Genomic DNA, 13,506 nt, shown 5'->3' with positions numbered 1-13,506 from the left:
CATCAGTTAACAAACATGGATACATGTGCTATAATGTTATTGTTTTAGTTAGATTGCTGAAATTGTTATTAAGGAAATGATTATTTTTCTCCTTCCAATAAAGTACAGCAGAAAAGTTGTCCAAATATAAACAGTTAACTTATTGAACCTCACAATAATTTCAAAATTATCTATGTATTTCTAATAGTATAACCAAATTTTTTGATATAACTGTAAAAACTACTCTGAAAATTTATTATTCCAAAAATGAAACCTTTGTCTTTCTGTAAAAAAATAAATTAATTACATTAAATCAAATCTTTCTGACTACTGATTTAAATTGATTTGATTTAAATCAAATCCACTCTAGTCAGGAATAGTAGAAGCTGTTGTTCTGCATCTGGAGAGCACCAGGACACTTTCCTTCTCTACAAAAATGGTAGAGCTTTACTGCTTTGTCTCTTCTGTCCATAAGGAAGCAATACTATACTGGATTTCTTGGTTGACCTCCAGGTAAAACAGATCTAACCATTTCAGATGAGAAGAATCATTAAGGTTGCAGCAGTAAGGAGTCTTTCAGTTTCAAAGAACAGTAAACTACTCAGTCTGTATATACAGTCATACCTCGGGTTACAGACGCTTCAGGTTATGTTTTTTTGGGTTACGGACTGCCGAAACCCGGAAGTACCAGAACGGGTTACTTCCGGGTTTCAGCAGTCCTGCATGCGCAGAAGCGCTAAATCGCGCTTTGCGCATAAGTGCCAAATCGCAACCCACGTGTGCAAAGACGCACTGCTGCGGGTTGCGAACGTGCATCCCACACGTATCACGTTCGCAACCTGAGCATCCACTGTAGTTGGGTAGCTATAAAATGTCGAGTCACCACTACAGTTGAAATTATGTTTTAAAGTGAAATAGGAGGAAAGGCTATATAGGCCTACGTAAGGGTAGAAGAGATGGATCAAAGTCTATAGAAGCCTCCTCCATACCCAATACCCAGGTAATGGTGCCACTAGAAAAATATCACCTTTCCTTACTAAGGTCCTCTGCTGATTACCGTATTTTTCGCTCCATTGAATGCACCCGACCATAGGGCGCATCTAGTTTTTAGAGGAGGAAAACAAGAAAAAAAATATTCTGAATCAAATGTTGTATAAACTACTGTATTTAATAAACAACCGGTATATCAGAATCATATTACAGCCATGTAAAGTGAACAGCAGTCAAAAATGGCATTAAGAACCATCATCACTGTCATTAACAAATGAAGAGAGACTTTAAGGTTTGAGTACTCTTCTAGTCTTCTGTGAACCCCAAGAACTCATCACTGCTAAGTCAGAATTTATGAAGCTCAGTTGCTCACAATCACTGACATCACTTTCTTCGCTATCTTCATGTAAAATACCATCTTCATTTCCATCCAAAGCATTGCTAATGCCACATTTTTTCCTCTCAATCCTCTTCCTCCCCTCTCTCAGCGAACAGCCTGCCCGCTGCTCCAAACCTTGAGGGGAAGGGCAGGCTGCTGGCAGAGCAGCACCCCCCACCCCCATTCAGCAGCCCAGAAGTGTGGGGCATGGGCACACAGCCTGCCCACTGCTCCAAACCTTGAGGGGAAGGGCAGGCTGCTGGCAGAGCAGCACCCCCAACCCCCATTCAGCAGCCCAGGAGCGTGGGGCATGGGCGCACAGCCTGCCCACTGCTCCAAACCTTGAGGGGAAGGGCAGGCTGCTGGCAGAGCAGCACCCCCAACCCCCATTCAGCAGCCCAGAAGCGTGGGGCATGGGCACAAAGCCCTCCCCTTGCTCCAAAGCTTCCTGGGGCTGCAGAGGGAAGCCGAGGCTGCCGGCAGGGGAGCGCGGCTCTCCCCCCCCGCCCCCATTCAGCAGCAGGATCAGATTCAAGGAGCCTCCACAAGTTCTCAGCAAATCATACCCTGCTCTTTGATAAAGCATGTATAAAGCCTAACCAGAGTTGAAATGAGACGACTTACAGTGGGGATGATTTGTAAGTGAGTCAAGTCTAGCTAAAGGGTTGCTAAGTAATTATTCACTTGCCATGTGCAGCACACATAAGCAGAGCTCCGACAGATGATCTTGTTCCAGATGTGCATTCTACAATCCAAGAGTTTAACCCTTGAAGCAGTTTGGGGACACCATCCCCAAATATGCACAGCAAGACTCCAGATTTATTACCTCTAACTTGAAGTAAATAGTACTGGCACCAATGGGCCTTAGAGATAGTTAACATATGTGTGTTCTTATCACGATGGCCTGCTCCGCTGAGTCATGAGTTGCATGCGTGAATGAACCCTGCTCTGCCAGATCAGCAGAGAGAAATTTCATGCAAGCTGCCAAGATGGCAAACAGAGGGATCAATTAACACAACCAACCCTGTTGTCTTCCAGGTGTTGTTATTGTAATTATAATTATTATTTATTAAATTTGTATACTGCCTGTCATCCCAAGATCCCAGGGTTGTTCACAACAGAAAGATGCAAAATGAGAATGCAAAATACGTAACAAAAATAAACCAATAACCTCCCTCCCACAACACATTTTAAAAGCCATAGAATGTTAATCAGCTGAGCGCCTGGTTGAAGAGAAACGTTTTTGCCTGGTGTCTAAAGAAGGTGCCAGGTGGGCCTCCCTGGGGACAGCATGGCACAAACAAGGAGCCACTGCACTTTCTCGTGTTGCCACCTTCTGGACCTCTCATGGAGGAAGCACACAAAGAAGGGCCTCAGATGGTGATCGCAAAGTCTGTGTAGTTTGCATGGGGAGAGGTGGTCCTTGGGCTACTGCGGTTCCTGAGCTTTCCAGGTCAAAAGCAGCACTGTGAATTGGGCCCAGAAACTAATTGGCAGCCAGTGCAGTTGGGCCAGGATCAATGTACAGTAATATGCTCAAACCATCTTTTCCTGGCTGCTGAATTTCCCACCAGCTGAAGTTTCTGCCACGTTTTCAGAGGTAGCCCTATGTATAATGCATTGCAAGATGATATTTGATTCCAACTCCCTTCAGCCCCGGCCAGCATAGCAAACAGTCAGGGATGACCGGACTTGCAGTTCAACAACATCTGGCTAATGGGATACAACACATCATCGTCGTCATTATTATTATTGCAAACTGTTTTAACTGATTTCAACAGAATGCATCTTATATATATTTATCTCAGGTGTCAAAACATCAAGGCAGGAAGGTGATTTTTCAGATATTTGGGACACAAATCATTTACGGCTCTAAATGTCAACATATTGAATTTATGCTCTCAACAATGTAAACCGCTTGAATTAGGCCCAGAAACAAAGTAGCAACCAACCAGTGCAGCTGGTTATAGGAACTGTAAATGGGATTGTGGTCAGTTAACTGGCTGCTATGCTTTGAAACAATTGAAGTTTCTGCATTGTCCTCAAGGGCTGACCAACGTAGAGCATTATTGCAATAATCTCGCAGGAAGTTCAAAAGAAGTCGAAGCTGATGAACCAACTATAGATTGACATGGCAAATCTGATGCCAGCTCCCATGGGGAACATGTGGGCATGTTATGTAGCATAGAGGGTAACATGGAGCCCTGCAGTACGTCACAAGACAATCCCCATTGCCCTGAACAACAGGCCTCCCCATAACTACTTTCTCAAAAGAGCCCTGAAGGCAGGAGCTGAACCACTTTAATGCAGCTTCACCCACCTCTCAGTACCATTCAAGAAGGTCAAGAACAAGGAGAGAGGTCACACTCCTCCATCTCTGTTCCAACAAATATTATCAACCAAGGCAGTTTCAGTGCCATGACCAGGTCAGAAACTAAATTGAAATGGGCCAAGATAATCAGTTTCCTCAAAGCATACCCAAAGGTGGGCTGCCACCACAAAGGGAACAGTCGCCACTGTGTGACACGTGTGATAGCTGATAAGAAAACCTCACTGGGTAAGGAACAGCTCAAGGAAAAGACCCACTATCCCTACCCACTCTACCCTACCATTCCTGCAAAGATGCATTAATCACCCTCTAGACCCAAACACAGGTGGTACTGTGGGTTAAACCACTGAGCCTAGGCCTTGTCAATCAGAAGGTCGGTGGTTTGAATCCCCACAACGGGGTGAGCTCCTGTTGCTCAGTCCCTGCTCCTGCCAACCTAGCAGTTCGAAAGCACGTCAAAGTGCAAGTAGATAAATAGGTACTGCTCTGGCGGGAAGCTAAACGGCATTTCCGTGCGCTGCTCTGGTTTGCCAGAAGCGGCTTAGTCATGCTGGCCACATGACCCGGAAGCTGTACGCCGGCTCCCTCGGCCAATAAAGTGAGATGAGCGCCGCAACCCCAGAGTCGGTCACGAATGAACCTAATGGTCAGGGGTCCCTTTACCTTTCCCTAGACCCAAGCAGTCAATCTCCATCAGCTAGCTCTAAGATGACAAGAACGCAGGTCAAGGGTGGTTGGCCACACTTCTCCAAGCAGCTTGCTCACATCCGCAGTGAAAGGTGACACAGCACAGATGGAAAAGACAGTGCTCCAGATTCCTCATTACGATGTCTAATTCTGCCTGAACCCCGCAAAACTGACGCAGCAGACTTCCAAGACTGTCGAAGCAACACTTTCTTAGCTAGGTAATTAAAAGCCCATTCACCACATCAAAAAAGGCCTGCTAGACAGGCACTTTCCTTGCCACTGCCACCACCCATGGCAGAAGCAGAAATGTGCTCTCACCTACACTGAGTCATGTTCAGACGGAAATTTGCACCACCAGTGCTCAACCGTTGGCTCTGTTTTATTGCATGCTGGTCAGTCGAGTACACACACCAAACTCTCTCTCTCTCTTTACAGTACGTACTGCCTTGGTTGAGCAATGGTACAGATCCATTTTAAGATTCTACAAGTGAAACAAATTAAATTTTGCACGGGGCACAGACATGCTGTAAAAGTACGAACATGTGAATTTCCAGATTTGTCAAGGTAGACGCTATGGGAGTGGCAGATAGAAGATGGGCATTGTTTATTCAGTGGCGACATCTGCTGGTGCAGTGCTCAGAGGAGGGGAAAAAAGATTTTAGTATTGAGATTTATTATAGGTTCTAGAGTTTGAATACGGTCTGTTTTCACTTACAGACTAATGTTCTGTGGTTGTAATTTTCAAAGCAGTCAACTCATTATTTTGCTTCGAACGTATAGCAGCAAAAAAATTCTGCCTTTAGTTTTGCTGCAACTGTACAAGTATCCAGAATGATTGCCTGGAACTTTATGCTTGCTGAATTCAAAGTACATACTGCTGTTTTAAAACTTTTTAATGAAGCAATTCTCTGTGCAAGGTAAATAGGCAAAGGGGGTGCCAAGTGGCACATGATAGGGAACATCAAGCAACAGGTATTATGAAGATAGGGATGTCTGTTTAAGCTTTTAAAACTATGTTTCAGGCTTTAACTGCACAAGCCATATAAACAGATTTTTAAAGTCACATGCGGCACGGAAAGAAGCCAACAGATTCTAAAGTCATACAGTATTACATCTGCTGAGAGGTGCCAGTGCAGAAAGTTGCAGGTACCCAACAACCACCTATGCCCTCTTTTGATTATAACTAGTGGGACCAAGTTAATTATTAAGTTTAATCCTGTCCAACACTAGGAAAATGAAGTGTTCTTGAGAACTATCCTGTTTGCAATCTAGTTTTAAGTGTCATTTTTTCAGCTGGTACCTGAACTATTTGATTAAACCATCTTAGAAAGGAGGGGGAAGAGGAAAATTACTTCATTTAAGCATAAAAGAGAAGATTCTTGCTTGTGCAAGCAAAAGGTGGGGGGGAGAGAGAAAGAGTCTCTTTGAAGACCTATTAGTGTTCTGCCTGCAAGCCTGGGTGTTGAGCAGTTCCGCTGTTTCAGGCGTTTTGAAAACCAGAGCCCTGCCCCTTGTTATTTGGACCCTTGAAACAAAATTCAAGATCCGTCTTAAGGATCCAGGCATCTCAATAAGGAGAAGCTCTTCTTTTACCCCACCATCAGTCATGAGGACAAACAAAATTGTACAGCTGGAAGGGACCCTTGAGGATCCTCTAGTCCAACCCCTCCCATACAGAGATCAAACCTGCAACCTTGGCATCTACACCTCTTGGGAACAAAGCCAATGGTAGCTCAGGTCAAATGGTTGGGGAAATGCAGGAAAGTTGGTCAGCAAAGCATCTCCCGATCTACTTGGCAAGACTAAGCAATTGTGGTGGCTCTGTCAGCACTCTTTTCCCCAGGCCGTCACAAGTTTGTAGGAAGAAGTCTGCCTACTCCAGAAGCAACCTCATCTTTTCAGTTCTCACAGGGGCATGAATTAGCAAAAGTGCATTTGCACCCATCTGCCTTAGTTCCAGAAACCCTTGCTCCCCCCCTCCCATGTGAAAAAATCCAAGTCCTTCACACATCATCTGTAGGATTACCATATGTCGCAACTTCCCCACCCATGATGGCACATCAGCGCCTCCAGAGTCACCTCCCACAGAGAAGCTTTGTAACGTGTGAACCGGCACAGCCCGCCGTGCCTGTTTGCTACTTCTCCAGCCGGAAGCCATTGTGTGAGAACCCGGGACTTCTGCACACCCAAAAAATAAAAGTATGATTGAACAACTATTTTGGGGAGGGGGAGGAGGAGAGCGGGAGAGCCGCCCTTAAGGGGGACAAGGCGTGCCAACTCCTGGCTTAGGTAGCCGAGTTGCAACCTGCCCTTCGGAGTTAAAAAAAAAACAACCACAAAAAACCAGGGAGCAAAGCAGGCAGGCCGCTTCCCAGAGCAAGGCAAATATCCGGCTAAGAACAGGGAGGTGGAGAGGGACGAGGGAGGGGGGGGAAAGAAGGAGCAGGGCGGCAGAGAGAGAGAGAGAGGCGCTTTGAGGTGGAGGGGAGAAAAATTCCAATCAGGTTATGAGCCTCCATGGTCTGGTTTGAATTAAACCCTTCAGGCTCTGGAATCCCCCCGCCGACACAATAGGCTGGTCTTGAAGCCCGCTAAGCTGGGCTTTTCGAGAGGGCTCTGCGCCCCAGAACCTGTTGAAAGGGGAGGGCGCACCGGGAGGCGGGGGGGGATGTGTAAGGAAGGAGGGAAAAGGCGCTTCGGGGTTTCCACCATTCCCAAGACACCAGCTGGAACCGCTTTCCAGGCGCGGGAGCGCAGCAGGACAGAGGAAGGAAAAGGCGCGCGCGGGGGGCGGGGGGAGGTCCCGCGTTTCCCTCCAGTTCAAGCCAAGAGAGGAGGACAGGGCAGCCGCGAAAAAGAAAGTAGCCCCGAGTCCCCCCGGAGCTCTGGGCTTTCTCTCCACCGACCACGTGGAGCCAACCATCCCTGCCTCCCTGCCGGGGAGCCCAGGCGGCGCTCCAGCTCGCCTCCCGCGCTGCCTACTCACCGCCGAGAGCGCCTGCGAGCAAAAGACCAAAGCGCACAGCAGCCGCGCCACGCTGACCGCCTTTGCCATCGCCAAGGTAGGTAAGTAGGTAGGTAGGTAGGTAAGGCAGGTAAACCCTCGACTGCTGCTGCTGCTGCTTCCTCGCTGCCTTCTCGTCACCGGCGGCTGCGGAACCAAAGCGCACCAAGACGGAGCAGGACCAGCTTCTTCTGCCTTCTGATATAAATTTAACCTTCACCTAGAGCCCAGGCGCCGCCCCCGGGCCGGCTGAGGCGCCGCCCCTCGGCCCGCCCGCCACGCCCCCTCCTGGCTGCTGTTCGGACCATAAGGAGAGCTTCCTTCGCCCCGCCGAGGTCCCCCCCTCCGCCCTTGTCTCTCTCTCTCCCGCGTGGCTGACGAAATCCTCCCGCCTCGCGCTCGCCTTCAGCCGGGTCACGTGGGTCACCGGACCTTGGCTTCGAACCCCGACGGCTCCGTGCATTTTGGGGGAAGAAGAGCTTGGAAGTGTGTGTGGAAAGTCTCTCCCCCCCCCCCGCAGGTCCCTGTGTGCGTTCAATTAATTGCAAAAAAAAAAGCGTGTTAAAGATAAAAGAGCGGGTCTCCAGCACCTGGGAACGATAAGGCGAAGCCAACAAAAGAGCAGGGAGTTACATGAGGGCGGGAGGAAAAGCCAGGGAGACTCGACGCCTCAGAGGCTGCAGCCGCCTCAGGTTTGCGGCGCGCGACTCGGGCTGCCCCTCGTTTGCTCCCTGCGCTTAGGGAGGACTTTGAAGTGAGTCCAAGCTGGGAGGCTTTGTTGCCATGCGCGACTTGAGAGTTCGGTTTCCTTAATGGCCCCACAAGACGGGCCGGTTTCTGAGGGCTTGGAAAGCTGGCGAAGTCAGGTCTGGCTGAAGAGTTGGTTCCTTCCTCAGCTCCTGCGTCCTTTGCTTGTGGATTTTGCAAACATTCCCCTTTGTTTGGGTCCTGGATGACTTGCAGGATTTTCTATTAAAAAAAAAATTTTTTTATTAAGGTTTCCATTTTAACAATGCAATAAAAACCGCATTAAAACATTCCAAATTATGATACAATCAAAAAAAGCCAAATTATATATCAGCAGAGCTGATTTTCTAGAGGTGCAGAAGCTCCAGGCCTGCCTAGAGGAGAAGAAATCTCCTGGTAACACAATCTCTCTTCCTAGGTTGCCATGTTGTGGTGGTTGTTGCCTGCCAAGCTTGGAAAAGCTGCCTCTTTGGATAGGAGGTTAAATTGTGAGGAAAGCTGTGCCAGCTGTCAGGTAGCTGTTAAATGCGCAAGAGAGAAATAACTGGAGCTAAGAGATGGATGTAAGGTTATTGGCAGGAACAGTGCATGTTCAGTGCTCCCAAATAGTCGGTGTGTCTCACGTGAGCTGCTTATTTACGAAAGTCAGGGATCTGATACTGTATGATTCTATGATTCTTCAATAGTGTTCGAAATTGGCACATTTTGCACCTGGGTTTCGACCACTTGCGCCCAAGTGAAGATGCAAGGTTGCCAGGCTCTGGATACCTGGGGAACATTGGATCTGGGCTGTTTTCACACACAAATGCCCCATCCTGTAGAATTATATCAGTTATGTTTTATATACACAGTCAGTATGAATTTCTGGAACTGAAATGCTGCCTCTGTGCAGTCCGAGTAGGAGCAGTCACCGTTAAGAGGAGGTCAAAATCGGCCAATATATATGTGGACTGTCCCTGGATCAAGTCAATTTCTTCTTCAAATTCGCAAAGCTCTTAACCTAGCTCAGTTTTGTCATCTGAACTAGCCAGTTGTTTAACTGAGAGTCAATCGCAGGCCGTCCATCATTTGGAAAATAAGGCTAGAGATATCTTGCCCCAAAATGGCAACTAGTCATTCCATTTTGGTGACTGCAACCTTGGTTTAAGGAGCCATTTGGCGCCTTACTTATATATCTGAGTTTCTAACACTCTTTCAAGGAGCACTGCATCTTCTTCAGGGAAAAAACATAAGGAATGTTGATATTATTGGTGCTATGTATTGTTCACTGAACTCTTGGCATGTTTTGTGATTAAACTTTTGAAATGCAAATTAACTTTTTAATATTGTTGTACCTGTTAGTTGCCTTTTTTATACAAAACTAAATAAAAACACAGTTAAACGAAAAGGCAGGACTACAAGTTATTACTGGGATGGGGGATTCTGTGGCCCTCCATTTGTTGCCAGACTACAACTCCCATCATTCCTTGCCATTTGGCCATACTGGGTGTGGGTCGGTGAGAGTTGCAAATCAACAATCCCTGCTCACTTTAATGCCTTGTTGAATTCCCAATATTTATATTGAAATTCTTTAGAGCTTTCTTTGTGTATTTATGGTTATTGCACTGTCAAAAGCACTTAAATTGCCGCCTCCTTTCCATGCAGGCTTTGAGCGTAGTATATTTGTGTAAAATGTAGCATAAAAATAAACTGACAATGGCAAAGGGGTGTGTGTGTGGAGATATTTGCTCAGAAACTGAGCTGAAAACCTCTGGGAGTTTCACTTACACCAAATTTATTAGGCAGAAATTCCAGGTGCAGTTTTACTGCTTTCAGATAAGAACATAAGACATGGCCCATCTAGTCCAGCATTCTGTTCTCACAGGGGCTCACCAGATCCCTGTGGGAAACCAGTAAGCAGAACATAAGCACAAAAGCACTCTGCCCCTCCTGTGGAATCCAGCAACTGGTATTCAGAGGCATTACTGCCCACAAGCCCTCTCCTCCATTAATTTGTCTAATGATCCTCTTTTAAAGTTGCTGGCCATCACTGCCTCCTGGTGGATCAGTTTCCATAGTTTGGTGATGCTCTGCATGAAGATGGGTGGTGAGACATCCTGCATAGGCTTAGAGAATCTGTTGCTTTCTTCCCAAGCTACCCCCCTTTTACCAAGTTAGAGAATAAGAGAGATTGGGAATGTTGCACAGCTGTGCATCATGAATGTATTGGTTGGGAACCTATGGACTTCCAGATGTTACTGATGGGCTCCAACTCCCATCAGCTCCAACCTGTATGGCCAGTAGTTGAGGATGATGGGAGTTGTAGTCCAGCAACATCAAAAGGGCCACAGGTTCCCCATCCCAGGGAATTCTGGTTTCAGTAGAACCTACTCCCTAAAAAGTGTAAGATAGGTTTACAGCATTAGGTTCACACATTTGAAGCTTGCGATCTGTATTGAAATAGTTCAGTATTAACAAGTGTAGCAAACAAGCTACAAAACCCAAGGCTTGGGCATTCCTAGGGAGATTTTTTAAAAAAATATATTACTGTATTTTGAACATCAGGTTTTAATCCAAACTGTCCCCCGGTTGTTTATGGACCTGGCATGTTGCATGGCTATCTACTAGAGCTTATTTAGCTGTGGTTCCTGCACTGCAAGGAGTTGGACTAGAGGATCCCTTGGGATCCCTTTCAACTATACAGTTCTATGATTTATGATCTATGACTTGACATCTTTCCGCAGGGCCTGCAAGACAGAGCTGTTCTGCCTGGCCTTTGGTGTGGACTCAGTCTGACCCTTACGTTTCCCTCCCCTTATGGTTTTGATCTATGGGCCACTTTTAAAATGAGGCTGCATTTTAAATTGCATTTTAACCTGTATTCTAAATTGGTTTCCCCCCCTATTATGTTTTTACAGTAATTTTACTGGTGTTAGCTGCCCTGAGCCCAGCTCTGGCCGGGGAGGGTGGGGTATAAATAAATTTTATTTATTTATTATTATTACTCAGATGGCTGCAAATCTGAGGTTTTGTATTTTTGCCCAGCATACCTTTACTCAGCCCCATTGATCTCATTGTAAATTACTTCAAAGATATATGCTTAGGGAGGACTACCAGTTGCTCCAATCCTTTACCTGGAGCAATTAGTATGCAGATACAAGGCTCTTTGAGGAGATAATCACCCTTGTGGTTGAGGCTGCAGATGCGGTTGGTGGGGGTGGCAGGGAGGAAACCCAACAAATTTGACAGATTTGGGGAGATGGGAAAGTCACTGGAGATGCCCTCCAACAAGTGATCAAAATATCCATCAGTTTGCAATGCCACATGCTGCTGTCTCTGAGGAAGGCTCTCTGGCTAAGTAGTGGCTTTGGTTTCTGCAAGACTTTTGTGCTAGTTGACATTTTAGGAGTATGCCTAAATACAGTCCAGTTAGCACTGGTGTGAAGATGTGAAAAAAGAAAGAAAAGAAAAGAAAGATAGGCAGCGGACTTTGACATTTTGAATGAAAAGTTTTGCATTTGAAATCAAAATCCCAAATAAGACATTCCTGTGTGTACTGTTGGCATCCCATGAATATTTTAATTGTGGACAGTGGTGTATATGAAGCCTTATAAGTTGTCAAACTGAGTAAATGAATACTGATGCTGCCATCAAAAACGTTCATTCACAGCATAAGAAGTCTGTTGGACTGAACCAAGGGCGGTCATCTGGTCCTGTAACAGCTAGCAAAATGCATCTTGGCAGCTGATAAGCTGGGCATAAAAAGAAACAGCATTCCTCCACAATTTGTCACAGATAGCATGATAGTTAGTATTTTGACAATATTTTGGGTGCTAACATTCCACATTCCTTTCTTGTTGACGCTCATGATGACTAGCAAATCTAAAATATAAGGGATAGCCCAAGCCATGTAAGTGTATGGCCAACATTTTTCCCACAGTGCATTAAAAATGTGTCATTATCATTATGTTTTAAGGCCTGCTTCTTAGTTATAGCTACCCTTTTCCTTCCTTCAAATCCTTCTTTCCAGACTTTAACACCAATGGAGGTTTCACTTCTTTGCAATTGGAAAGCAACTGGAGCAACCTATCTTTCTGCAATATTGAGCTACTGGGCTCTGTTTTTTGGCCAAACTAATAGGAAGTGTGATGGCTCTTCCCCCCTCATCCCAGGAACCCTGGCATGAGAATCCCACAAAAGATAAGCATGGTTTTGCATCTTAATAGTCAGTTTTATGAGATGATCAAATTTACCTAGAAATACCTCTGCATCATGCAAACTGGGACCACAAACAGTATTTGTTTTGATTTATACATCTCACTCTGTTTCAAGGGCACATTGATGTGAAACAGTGATTCTACATAAATAAATGTGAGCCTCTCAGTTACTTATTTTGCATTAAAAAAAGTAAGCCCTAGAATCCTGATTCTGAATTACTAACAAACCTAAGAACTGCTTTTTACAGTATCAACTTACAGTACTTACAGTATCAACAACCAGCTACAAAAAGCAGAAGCTGTGCACTTGCCACTTTTCATTTAAAATACATGCAGATTTCTGACTCATTATTCAAACATACAGTGGTACCTCGGGTTAAGTACTTAATTCGTTCCATAGCTCTATTCTTAACCTGAAACTGTTCTTAACCTGAAGCACCACTTTAGCTAATGGGGCCTCCTGCTGCTGCCGTGCCGCTGGAGCACGATTTCTGTTCTCATCCTGAAGCAAAGTTCTTAACCTGAAGCACTGTTTCTGGGTTAGTAGAGTCTGTAACCTGAAGCGTATGCAATCTGAAGCATATGTAACCCGAGGTACCACTGTATTTGAAAGATCCACCTGTGCACTCTTCAGAAATGAGATACTGTATATCTTTTGTATGGGACGCGGGTGGCGCTGTGGGTAAAACCTCAGCACCTAGGACTTGCCGATCACATGGTGGTTCGAATCCCCGCGGCGGGGTGCGCTCCCATCGTTCGGTCCCAGCGCCTGCCAACCTAGCAGTTCGAAAGCACCTCCGGGTGCAAGTAGATAAATAGGGACCGCTTACCAGCGGGAAGGTAAACGGCGTTCCGTGTGCTGCGCTGGCTCGCCAGATGCAGCTTATCATGCTGGCCACGTGACCCGGAAGTGTCTGCGGACAGCGCTGGCTCCCGGCCTATAGAGTGAGATGAGCACACAACCCTAGAGTCTGGCAAGACTGGCCCGAACGGGCAGGGGTACCTTTACCTTTACCTTTTATATCTTTTGTACTTGTGATATCGGAACCTGAGTACAAAATTATAAGCAGCAAGCAGTCGTAAGTTAGTCTGGGTCCAGCATGAAAGAGGAACTGGTTTCATTAGGTAAGCACTCCTTGACTCAAGCCATTCTGGTGGCAGAAGAGGAGAGTTTTGCATATTACCCTCCTCTATC

At 46.0% G+C, this 13,506-nt stretch overlaps 1 protein-coding gene and 1 long non-coding RNA gene across 2 annotated transcripts in view; one reads left to right on the top strand and one right to left on the bottom strand.

The window, feature by feature from the left end:
* SDC1 (syndecan 1) overlaps window positions 1-7,608 on the bottom strand; it is a 33,988-nt gene extending 26,380 nt beyond the window's left edge. Inside the window, exon 1 of the mRNA XM_053380899.1 lies at window positions 7,351-7,608. Coding sequence (XP_053236874.1) covers window positions 7,351-7,419 — 69 coding nt within the window. The 5' untranslated portion in view covers window positions 7,420-7,608. The remainder of the gene's footprint in view (window positions 1-7,350) is intronic.
* Window positions 1-13,506, top strand: part of LOC128410124 (uncharacterized) — a 149,406-nt gene that overhangs the window by 28,722 nt on the left and 107,178 nt on the right. The window lies entirely within an intron of this gene.

The sequence above is a fragment of the Podarcis raffonei genome, chromosome 3, assembly GCF_027172205.1.
Source record: "Podarcis raffonei isolate rPodRaf1 chromosome 3, rPodRaf1.pri, whole genome shotgun sequence".
Lineage (NCBI taxonomy): Eukaryota > Metazoa > Chordata > Lepidosauria > Squamata > Lacertidae > Podarcis > Podarcis raffonei.
Note: the sequence above shows the minus strand (reverse complement) of the source record. Positions and strands in the feature narration are given on the sequence as shown.